The 12647-nt window shown below is 36.4% G+C and overlaps 1 protein-coding gene across 3 annotated transcripts in view; it reads right to left on the bottom strand.

Annotated features, from left to right (window-relative positions):
* The window catches only part of FUT9 (fucosyltransferase 9), a 200849-nt gene that overhangs the window by 94259 nt on the left and 93943 nt on the right, over positions 1 to 12647 (bottom strand). For 2 of the 3 annotated variants that reach the window (XM_060616212.3, XM_060616211.3), the window contains exon 2: positions 5688 to 5776. Coding sequence is in view for 1 of the 3 variants with exons in the window: in XM_060616211.3 (XP_060472194.1) it covers positions 5688 to 5706 (19 nt within the window). In the remaining 2 variants the exon portion in view is untranslated. The remainder of the gene's footprint in view (positions 1 to 5687; positions 5777 to 12647) is intronic. The other variant, XM_060616213.3, reaches the window with a different exon arrangement.

The following is a 12647-nucleotide window of genomic DNA, read 5'->3' as shown; positions in this document are numbered from 1 at the left end:
TATCTGAACATATATTCATTTATGTAATAAAAACTACAGCTGGTCATAATGATTGTCAGGTTGCTGTGCCTCTGTGACAAGCAAGGCTGTTTTGCCAAATAATATGTCACCAAATGGCTCAATTTAATTTTAATTAAATTTAATTAAAGCATTACAAATTTAAACAACCATAATTTTGGATGCTTTAAGCAACAGGAATTGTTAAAAATGCAAATATATGTGAAGAGCTCTTATAATTCTCAAATTTTAAGTAATGAAGAACATTTTTATGACAAATAAAGAGCAGAGGTTCTTAATAACTCAGAATAGACAGACAAAAATGGCAAAATATACTTATTGTGGGGGTAGAAATGATTATATTATATACGAGAAGAATCTTTCTAAAAGTAGATTTATCATTGACCAAGTATTTTTGTTAAGTTTATTTATTTATTTTGAGAGAGACAGAGACAGTGTGAGTGGGGGAGCGGCAGAGAGAGAAGGAGAGAAAGCGTCCCAAGTAGGCTCCACACTGTCAGTGCAGAGCCCAATGTGGAGCTCAAACCCACGAAACTGTGAGATTATGATCCGAGCTGAAACCAAGAGCAGGACGCTTAACCAACTGAGCAACCCAAGCACCCCTATCACCAACCAAGTATTAAAAGCTTACAATTCATTTTCAAAGATCTTCATAATAATTTATAGACATATAAATATATCTATAAATAACATAATAATTTATAGAAAAGTTGCCAGGATGTGTAGAGATTCCTTCACCCAGCTTGTCCCACTATCAACACAATCATAGTACATTTGTCAAAGCTAAGAACATTGGCAAAATAATATTAATTAGGCTACAGGTTTTATTCAGATTTCATCAATATTTCCACTAATGCCTCTTTTCTGTTTCAAGATCAAATCAAGGCTACCACATCGCACTGAGTCATAATGTCTCTCTCATCTCTTTAGCTGTGTTTCTCAGTCTTTCATGATCTTAAAACTTTTGGAGAATGTGGTAAAGTGTTTTTTAGTACATGCCTCAATTTGACTTTGTGTCATATTTTTCTCAAGATTACAGTGGAGCTCTGGGTTTAGGGAAAGAATATCACAGAAATCAAGTGCACTCATCACATCACACCAGGGTACATGGGGTCGACATAACTTATCTTGGAGATGTTATCCTTGATCACTCGATGAAGGTAGTATCTGCCACATTTTTCCATGGGAAAATTAACTTTTCCCACATTTCCATGTTCTCTGGGGCATAAAGACTACCTTCATGGGAAGGGAAAGAGGAGTTAAGCTTCACTTCCTCGTGGGTGGATGGGCAATATATATTATTTGGAATTTTTCTGTAAGGAAGATTCTTCCCTTCTCATTTATCTTTCTATTCGTTTTTTATTTTTTTATCTTAATTTTATTTTTATTTTTTAAATATGAAATTGATTGTCAGATTGGTTTCCATACAACACCTTGTGCTCATTTGCATCAGTGTGAATTCATTAACATTTATTTTGTTCATTAGGTTATAGCTTAATATAATCATTCTATTGCTCAAAGTGTTTCAGTTTTGATCACTGGGAACTCTTTCTGGTTAGCTCCTGTGTCCTTTGACATGCCCCAGTAACTTTTTTTTTTTTGCCACTTTTTCACACTCTGGCACTAGAAGATACTTCAGTCTTATGTTGTATTTTTCCTGCCATATCTCTTAGGGCCTTGGGTTTTGTTTTTATTGGAGAATGGTATTTAGTAACTAAAATGTGGGCATGAGGTATGCTCATTGCTACTATGGTGTTAAAACTTTTCAGTAGGTAGAGCTAATAAATATTAAGTATGTATTCCCATGTATGCACATTTATCCACGTTTATTTTTTTTTAATTTTTTTAACGTTTATTTATTTTTGAGACAGAGAGAGACAGAGCATGAACAAGGGAGGGGCAGAGAGACAGGGAGACACAGAATCTGAAACAGGATCCAGGCTCTGAGCGGTCAGCACAGAGCCCGACGCGGGGCTCGAACTCACAGACCGTGAGATCATGACCTGAGCCGAAGTCGGACGCTTAACCGAGGGAGCCACCCAGGCACCCCACCACGTTTATTTTTATACCTATCTGCAGGTATATTACAATGAAAATGAGTTCATGTTGATAGATCTGTCTCTAACCTAGCACTATAAGGTTAATTGTAGCTAATTCCCTTTGCTTATTTGTAACTTCTTTCACTGACAATGAAAACCCTAGCTTCCGTTGTCAACTATTTATTTATTCATGTGTTCCACCCTAATATGCATGTGAAGTAGTTACATAATTACTAACCTGTACTCTTGTGGGGGGAGAACTATCAAATAGTATACAATGTCTATATATAGTTATTTTCTCTTTAACATTATTCATTTTAGTGCTTGTCCTGTCAAAAGACTGTTCCCCAAAGTTACTGAGGCTAGATCCTTTTTCCCCATGGAAAATGAGGTTATGTCTTACATTTGTAATTTGGTTAGATTCATATGTCACCGTCATATGTCACTCCATCTTGGGATATTTCAATATCTTATTTATTTTCTTATTTTAAATTTGCATGCTGTATAGCTTACTCTGTGTTGTACAGTCCTATAGGTTTTGATGAACGTACAATCATTTATCCAGAATTGCAGTACCATGCAGAACAGTTCTAGCACTCCCCAAATTTCCTCACACTATCACTTTATTGTCAGCTCTCCCACATCTGTAAACCTTGGCAACCACTGATCTGTATCCTGTTTCTATATTTTGCTTTTTCTAGTATTTCATACACATGGAATCATACAATATTCAATCATTTGGGTCTGTCTTCTTTCACCTAACAAAATACATTTAACATTCATATTGCATAAATCAACATCTCTTTAAAAATTTTTTTCTTTTTTATAGTTCAGTAGTATTTCATTGCACAGACATACTATAATTTGTTCATCCATTCACCAACGGAAGAACATTTTGGTTATTTTGATGTCTTAGAAATTACAGATAAAGTTGCTCTAAATATTTACATATAGAGTTTTGTGTAAAATAAAATTTCAATTCACTTGGGTAAATATCTAGAAATGGGATTACTGAATCATATGATTAAGTGTATATTTGACTTTACAAAAATCTGGCACACAATTTTCCCAAGTGTTGGCACCATTTTGAACTCCTATCAGCAATGAATGAGAATCCCTGCAGTTCTTGCATGGACACCAGCATTTAGTATTGTCAGATTTTTAAAATTTTTTATCCATTATAATAGGTGTCTAGTAGTATCTAATTGTGGTTTTAATTTGCATCTCCCTAATGACTAATGATGTTGAACATCTTCCCATACATCTTTTTGGCAAATTCATCTTTACCCATTTTTAAACTGAGTTGTTGGTTGTCTTTTTGTTAAGTTTTAAAAAGGGTTCCTTATAATTTGTGAATACAAATCCTTCATCAGACATGTGATTTATAGGTCTGAAGTTTATATTTTCTTTCTTTTAACAGTATTTCATAGAGCCATTTAAAAAAACAATTATTTTACTCTTTGCTTTTTAATCACTCATTGTAATGAAAAGGGCTGTGATCAGGTAATTCCTTCAGTTACAACAGAGCATTTATACTGAAGCAAATTTAAATCAAACAAATTACAATGTGCATTACAACTTCAAGGTTTAGACCTTGTATGTTTTCTTATCTATAATCTCTCATGGATCAGATGAGACTGGCTAAAATTTCATTCTTGGTCAGAAGTGTAGAATTTGACTTTTTTTTCTCATTAAAAACTTATAGGCTTCATTGGTGTGCTCTGAGATAAACCTACAAAATTCATTAGGTAGCAGAATTATGGCATTATGTCCACATTTCTCTGGAAAAGAGTTGTCCAACATGGTAGCTATTAGCCACATGGGTCTGTTGATTACTTGAAATGTGACTAGTGTGACTGAGGAAATAACTTTTAATTTTGGTTAATTTAAATTTAAAAATGGATACTCAATTTAGTTATTGGAATGCTTTAAGTATGTGTGGGACAACTGGGCTTTGTGGATCTACTTTTTCAACTGTAAATTTTATGAAATATAAATACAGATCAAGTATGCCCAATAAAATGTAGTATCCCAACTGATATGTGCTGTAAGTACACAAAGGATTTCAAAGACTTAGTATGGAAAAAAAAAGGATGTAAAAGGTCACAATATTTTTTTACATCAATCACATGTTGAAGGTTATATTTTGAATATAGAGGGTTAATATAATATATTATTAAAATCCATTTTACTTGCTTCTTTTACTTTTCAAAAATGTGGCCACAAGAAAAATTTAAATTGCATCTTTGCCTCACATTATATTTTTATTAGATGACACTGCTTTAGAATCACATATTGTATATTAAATTATATTTTGTGTCAAAAAGCATTCAGTGCTCTGAAATGGCATGCTAATAACCTACCCACAATTATTCCAGCCCTCACAGTATAATCAGTCCCACCTCATCCTCCTGCTTTTGTAGGGAAAGATCAGCCTCACTAAGTTCCAAATCACATGTGATAGATGTTAGATGCTCAGACAGGGGCTCCAGCAAGGAAATGGGTAGGAGAATGGAGAGTAAGGTTTAGGATGAGTATCACAGGTCTGACAGTATCAGGTGTTGTTAAGGAACAGAATCTCCTGATGGCCTAACCATGCCATAAGTTTTGGGAACACTTCTGATTATGAATGGTCTAGTTCATGGCTTTTCTTTCTTTTTTCCCCCCTTTTTTAAAGTTTATTTATTTTGAGAGAGAGAGAGAGAGAGAGAGTGAGCACAAGTGTGTGCAAGCAGGGGTAGGGGCAGAGAGCTAGGAGAGAAAGAATCCCAGGCAGGCTCTGTGCCATCAACAGAGAGACCCACATGGGACTGTATCCCACAAACTGAGATATCATGACTTGAACCAAAATCAAGAGTCTGACACTCAACCAGTTGAGCCACACAGGTGCCCCATGGCTCATTTTTTTTTTGTGAGGAAAAGGTAGTGGGCTGCCTCCTTTCCTTCCCTGTGAGTTAGTACTTTTAGCTTAGTACTTGACTCAGAAACAGCATAGTCTCCCAGCCTTTCATTCCCCTCTTTACTTTTCAGCAATGCAAAATTAATAGTAAGAGTTCCCTTTACCAAGCAAAGACTAGTTTTCTTCTCCCTTTTTATGTAGCTTATTAAAGAAATTGTATACACACACACACACACACACACAAGTGATTTAGTGGTGCAAGTATTATGTTGCCAAAACTAAAACCATTTTTTGAAAAGATAACTAATATAGAAAGAAATTAACCTGACCTTGAAATGATATTACATATCATAATTTTAAAAAGACAATTCAGGAAATTTTAATACTTTAGCATAAAATTCTGCAAGTCTAATATTTTAAAAAATCACAGAAAACTAAAGAATAGTATAGAAATATTGGGGATATTAAGTATAATATTTATTAAAAATAAAACTAAACCTCAAAGTCATATTATTCTACCATGATAGACAATTATATTAAAATTAACTTTGATACAATGTTAAATCTAAATTTATAGAATATCTCTACATATAAGATAAACTTCTACAACTATTTTATACTTTGGATGGGTTTTAAGTTATAATTCTGAAATAATCCTAGGTTACCTATAAGTTCTAACCGAACATATTTCTGTCACAATCAAGCCAGCATCAAAGTAAACATATACTTACCATATGGAGAACATACCATGGGAAGCACATAAACAGTTGTTAAGCTACTCAACTGTATTATAAAATTCTTGAATTATTACATTCTAAGCCTGTTGGGAAACAAAGAAAGAAAAAAAGTACGTTAGTTAAATGTGCTGGTTGTACTATACATGTAGTTAAATAACCAAAAGAACACTAAAAAAATCACATACCTCACACACATAGATCTTTCTCTATATATTGCCGTGCCCTTTGCTTACATAAATTTATTATTTCATTTAAGTTTTAGAAAAATGCTATTGAATTGTGCAAGTCATTTGAATATACAATAAGATAAATATTATTAAAAAGAATGAATGGTACGTTTGAAACTCTAAGGAAATAACATATCTTGTTAACCAAATATATTTCACGGTCTCTATTTTTTATGTTTTCCACCTACAGAATAAATGGTATTCATAGCACAGAAAATCAAAGACAAAAAAAATAAGACAAAAGGTTACTGAATCATCTGGTTGTCTATAATTATATGGATGCTTAACAAACTAAACACCAAAATAATGAGATGATCTGTCCAAATGTCTTAAATCTTCATGTTGATGTTTGCCAGCTGGTATGGTCTGAAATTTTGTATCCGTCTGACCCCCAAATTCATATGCTGAGATCCTAATGCCCAAGATGATGGTATTGGGAGGTAAACAGGATTAGCGCCTTTATAAAGAGGACCCAGACAGTGCCCGAGTCCTCTCCATCATGTGAGGACACAGTGAAAATATGGACGTCTGTGAACTAGGAAGCCCTTACCAAACACTCAACTGCCAGCATCACAGTCCTGGACTTCCCAGTCTCTGGAACTGTGCGAAATAAATTTCTGTTGTTTATCAGCCACCCAGTCTATGGTCCTCTGTTACAACAGCTCAAATGAACAAAGATGCTTGCCGACAAACCTGATGGGCTGTAAATACAGGCAAATGTTTTCAAACATGATTAAATTATTTATTCTATAATGAATAAAGATTTTATTTATTTATTTATTTATTATTTATTTATTTATTTATTTATTTATTTATTTTTTACAATTTCTTTTAACGTTTATTTATTTCTGAGACAGAGACAGAGCATGAACAAGGGAGGGGCAGAGAGAGAGGGAGACACAGAATCTGAAACGGGCTCCAGGCTCCGAGCTGTCAGCACAGAGCCCAATGTGGGGCTCGAACTCACGGACTGTGAGATCATGACCTGAGCTGAAGTCGGACGCTCAACCGACTAAGCCACCCAAGGCGCCCCGTAAAGATTCTATTTAATACAAAGTGGGGAACTGACCCATGACATGACCCCAGCTGAGAACAAACATAGTTGAACTATGGAATAATTTGAAGTGAAATAAAAACCGAATTTAGTTTTCTCTTTAAGACAGTGCCTCCTCAAATTGGGTTATATGAATGTATTCCCTGTCAAAAATGTCTTTTTGCTATAGAACATACTCAGTAAACCTCTCATGCTTAAAAGATACTAAGAGTGGTGGTTAGGAATTCTGTACTCAGTACGTACACCCACATGTACACACACACACATGCACACACATACATCAGCCCCATTGTATGTTCCTCAAACTCCTAACCCATTTTTTCCCCAAGGTCAGTAGAGTTTAAAGCGAAATTCAGCCATATATCTTTCTAGATTATATATAACCTTGGCTTATACTTAATAAAAAATACTCTTTTCTCCTAATTTAGTATTCCACCCCCCTTGCTTATTTACACTTGGATTCAAGCACATTAAAGATAATCAAAATATGGAGTCCAGATCTGGCATTTGTCTTGTCTTTACAATCTTAACTAATTATTCTTTCTAAAAGACATAAAACATAGTAGATGAATAGCTTGCCAATATTTTGCAGCAGCTGTTGAAGGTTTTTTAGGTGTGTTTGATTGACATTTAACCATCACAGCAATATTTTAAAGTGGGTTTTATTATCCTCATTTTACAGGGTTTTGATATTTCAAACAAATCATCTATATAAGAAGCTGGAAAGTATAGCTGGGGTCAAATCTAGACCTGACTTAAAAATGTGTACTCAAAAAAGTCTTCACTTGCACATGGCTTCCGGGACACTGTTTAAAAATTATTTTTAACGTTTTATTTTATTTTTTGAGAGACAGAGACAGACAGAGCATGAGCAGGGTAGGGGCAGAGAGAGAGGGAGGCATAGAATCCAAAGCAGGCTCCAGGCTCTGAGCTGTCAACACAGAGCTCTATGTGGAGCTCAAACACACCGATATGAGATCATGACCTAAGTTGAAATCGGACACTCAACTGACTGAGCCACCCAGATGCCCCTCCTGGACACTGTTTAAAAGATAATTTTGTTGGGGTGCCTGGGTGGCTCAGTTGGTTAAGCATGACTTCAGCTCAGGTCATGATCTTGCAGTTCATGAGTTCTAGCCCCGCATCTGGCTCTGTGCTGACAGCTCAGAGCCTGGAGCCCGCTTCAGATTCTGTGACTCCCACTCTCTCTGCCCCTCTCCAGCCTGTGCTCTCTCTCTCTCTCTCTGTCTCTCTCTGTCTCTCGCTTTCCAAAAGAATAAAACATTAAAAAAAGAAAAAGATAATTCTGCCTCGACATGTACTTTCAATAATATTTGACTCTCAATTTGGAAAAAAAAGTAATGAAATATTTTGTAAAATCAAATTTCTATGTTGAAACCATATATAACTTGGGCTTAGAACTGCTAAACGAGCAAAATGACAAACACAATTATTACATACAACACGTGTAATGTGTTGCTTATAAATCTGGACATAAAAGATCAACATATTTAATAAATTAAGAAAAATAGAGAAGGCTCATTCATACCTATCTCAACTGGTTCCAGACTGTTATGATACTAGAGCATCTGAGCAATTTTTTTTATGATTTTTGTCTGAACATCAAATGTGATTCTTGCTTCGTTTTTACCATCCAAATCTTACTTAATATTTGCAAAATGATTTTTGCAGGTAAGTCAGAAAAATCAAACATTTAGACTCCTATTTAGAATGAGAGCAAATAATGAGAGCCAGCAAGTAGCCTGGGTTCCTTTATCTATTTGGCAACTCTGATTTATGTGTGTGTGTGTGTGTGTCTGTGTGTATCTATGTGTGTGTAGGCATGTGTGTATTTCCTAAATCATGGCTATGATTTACTTAGCTGAATAAATAACACTTAAGTTATGGAGTTATTATTTTTGTTGATAAAGTTTTATCTAAAGAACTTGTTGTCTTTATACTCTTTTTTTGTATTACATGTAAGGAAACAATTATTCTCTTCCATTCTCTACATTTCTGTCTAAGCCAGTCAAATGATGATATGGCATTTTCTTCTTTTGCTTTCCTATATACTTGTCTTTCTTCCTAGGGAAGTCAAGGCATCTGCCTGATGTGGGGTGGAGGGAGGATGGGACCCTCACTTTCTGTCATTTAAAAGATTATTTTGACATATGGCTTAAAGCCAGGCAGTCTTGAGAAAGAAAAGATTTCCAAATACCTTTAGTTCTCTTGTATATATAAAGACTAGACTTTGTAGATTAGTCTACTATTGGAGGTCTTGCTGAGATCCAGAGGTTTGGTAACTTAAGCATGAAACAAAATGATTCATTTATTTTTACTTTTCATCTTGATGTTTGTCAGCAAGCATAAATGACTATGTTTGCATATAATTACATGTAAAGGTGTTTGAAATCACAGTGAGAAAGGCTTCGTGGTGCACATGCGGCAAAGGCACAAGACGTGGAGAGAAAACAGCATCGTGAATGGGGAAAGTGACTGCCAAGGCTTGTGTTTTCTCCTCCCAGCTTCTTGAGGCCAAACCTCTCGGCGGAGTAGCTTTAGAAACTCCTAGTTGAAGGAACACTCAGCGTTTTTGCTTATGCTTTTAGGAAGAGATTGCTGTGCTTAGTAATCAATCCCATGCCAACATGTGGTGACCCGGTAGCGTCACGAGAGTCCTAAGGCTGGAACAGGCCCAGTTGACAACCCTAAAATCTCCCTAGGTTATTTGTGGCATGGATAATGCATTGAGAACAAAATGGGCTTGCTGGGAGCAAAATGACTCAGCCACAGAGGTTTTTGTGGTCTTCTGCTTTAACCAAGTGTCAGTCTGAAGAGAGAAGTAGGAATGTATGTAACAGCAAAGACTGGTGGACCCGAACGCCAAGATCTGGCGCAGACTGAATTAACAGGGCCGTTTGGCACACGATGCTGAGAACTAGCTGACAGTGACAGATGTCAGCAGCAGAGTGGCCCACAGCAATGGGTCTGAATTGTCATCTTGAGCAGAGGCAATCAGGGAGGGGAAGCTTCATGAAGGAGGTTACATCTGAGCAATGGTAAGGACTCGGCCCCATCTTCAGGACTGAGCATTGTAAAGAGAGGGGATACAAGGTACAAAGGGCCAGGAAAAGAACAAGCACAGCATGTGAAAAGAGGGAAGAAAAACATCCCAGGGTGCCTGTGGTGTAGTAATGCAGGGCACAGTAGTGTCCGGAGTGGGGGTTGGTGGGGGAGTAAGCGTTGAGAGGCAGCAGCCAGGCGATGTTGGGTCTCACTGACCATTGTAAGGAGTCCAGTCTTTCTTCATGGTACAGTGGAGATAGGAAGGTTTTGACCAAGAGAGTAGCATGATCTGATTAAAATTTTCAAACATCATTTCAGATGTTCTGTAAAACATTTAGTAGAGAGGTGAGCCCAGAAGCAGCAGCCACTCTAAAGGTAACTGTAGCAGTTGAGTTGAGAGATGATGGTGGTTAGAAATTTAATGGCAACGATAATGCAGAGAAGTGTTTGGATTCGGGATATATTTGAAGTAAGTATAAATCCTATCCATTAATTTCACCATTTCACAAACACAGATGCATTTTTTAAGTCATCACTATAGGGTAAGCCAGTTTTGTTATTGTTGTTTTGCAAAGGATCGACTTGAAAAATAGAAGTTCCATAGATATTTATGAAAGATACTTCAGTGAATTTGGGTAAAATTTACCAAAGGGCAAAAATATGGAGACATTTGTTTTATATAATGAAAAAATATATTGTTGAACCAATTGACTAAAGATAGTATAAATTATTAAGAAAATCACTATATTGTTCTTATAAATGAAAGACTGGGAAATAGACAAATGGAGCATCACTTTTCTTAGAAAGAAGAAAACTCTCAAGGACTCTGAATGATGTTAGAAACATCTCAGATATATCCCAAATTGAATTTCATTGATAAGAGTAAGTTCCTTAATTCAATTCAACAAATGTGATTAAAGGACATTGAATTTTGAACAAATAAAGACAATCCCTTCATGCAGTTTATAGTAATAAGTAAGATTTGCTTCCAGAAGGGGTCACTGAGCCAATTCCTGTGGCTATACTTTAAATGGAATTTTACGACTTCAGAATTACTAGTCTGGATCCTTAAGCCCTTTTTAATTCAACATACATTTAAAAAAATGTGTTATATATAACAGCTGCTAGGTGCTATGGCTAAAAGGATGGCCCAAATACTCTCCTGTCCTTGAAGAGCTCCTGGTCAAGAGGAGGAAGGAAAGAAAGAGAAATGAAGAAATTTGTACTAAATGTCTGGCTAGGGGCACAAATGTAGCAGCATGCAATTTTACTTGGCTGAAGCTTGATAGAAAATAGGTTGTGTAAAGTGCATGTTGAATGATGACGAGGCTGTGCTGTATGGACACAGATAAGGAATACAGAGATAATATAGTTTGGGATGAAAAAGTAATCTGGCTTCAGCAGAGCAGAGAGATAGGCAGTGTGATGAAACACACGCAGGACGTAGCGGAAGAAAGAAAGGGCCAGCCATTGGAGGATCTCATGCTTGAACCTCATTAACAATAATATTACCACCTAGGCATAAAAGAGTGCTCACTATATACCAGACAAAGTTTTAAGGGTTTTATATGCATAATCTCATTCTATCAACAAGCCTATGAAATATTACTCCAGTTTTAGAGAAGGGGAATATGAAGCCCAGAAAGGTTAAACAATTTGTCCAAGGTCACCCAGCTTGTCAATGGTGCCATTAGACTGCAACACAACCAGACCGATTCCATAGCTCCACTCTTGGCCACACAGTTCTGCCTCTTGAGATCAACATGGGATGGTTTAACCATAAATGATTCTCTTTTTTTGCATAATTTACAGGGAAAAGGAATACTTTTCCTCACAATGCAAAACGTTGGTTTGTTCTTTATATTAGATAGAAATGGAAATAAGCATCCTGAAATTAAAAGCCCAGAACAAGTGAGGAGGAAAGGGAAAAAGAAGGGAAATGATGTTTCTTGAGCATTTTACCACGGGGCAAATTTACTGTATGGTTAGATGGTTGAATGGTCACCTTCCTTCGTCCATATATGTGCAGAAGCTGGGGAAAAAAAGTGGTTACAGGAGAGGTATATGCTTTGTGCTTGCCATTGTAACTCCTTGATTATTTTCATGGTCTGAATTCTTTCCCAGGTTAGGCTTTCCTCTTCTTCCCTTCCCTTTTATCCAAGCGGGCTTGGATGATCTGCCCTGACCCTTACTCCTTCTGGGAGGATGATGTACATCTGTGTGAACTGCACCAAACAGGATTAGGGGTGAGGAAGAGAGAGGTAGCCCAGAGTGTTGCAGACCCTTCTACTTCCTGAGCTGCCATAGGAGACAGGGATTAATAGCACTTAGGACCGTTACAAAACACCAGCGTCTTCAGGACTTAAAATATACTTACGCTTAGATACAGGTTAGTAACTGCTACAATAGAAGACACATGAAATTAGGCCATAGTTTATACATATATTTTATCCATAGAATATTTTAAACATATGCTTTTTGAGGGAGGGAGGGTTGCTTTGCTCTCTTAAAACCCGCCGAACCCTTCAGGGCAAACGATTGAGCGTCTCCCACCTGGGGCTTGAAGCAGTACTGTAGATCTCATTGGGCATTCTTCCCAGAACATTC

The sequence above is a fragment of the Panthera onca genome, chromosome B2, assembly GCF_046562875.1.
Source record: "Panthera onca isolate mPanOnc1 chromosome B2, mPanOnc1 haplotype 2, whole genome shotgun sequence".
NCBI classification, from domain to species: Eukaryota; Metazoa; Chordata; class Mammalia; order Carnivora; family Felidae; genus Panthera; species Panthera onca.
The sequence above is the reverse complement of the archived record's forward strand: the minus strand, read 5'-3'. Positions and strand labels throughout refer to the sequence as shown.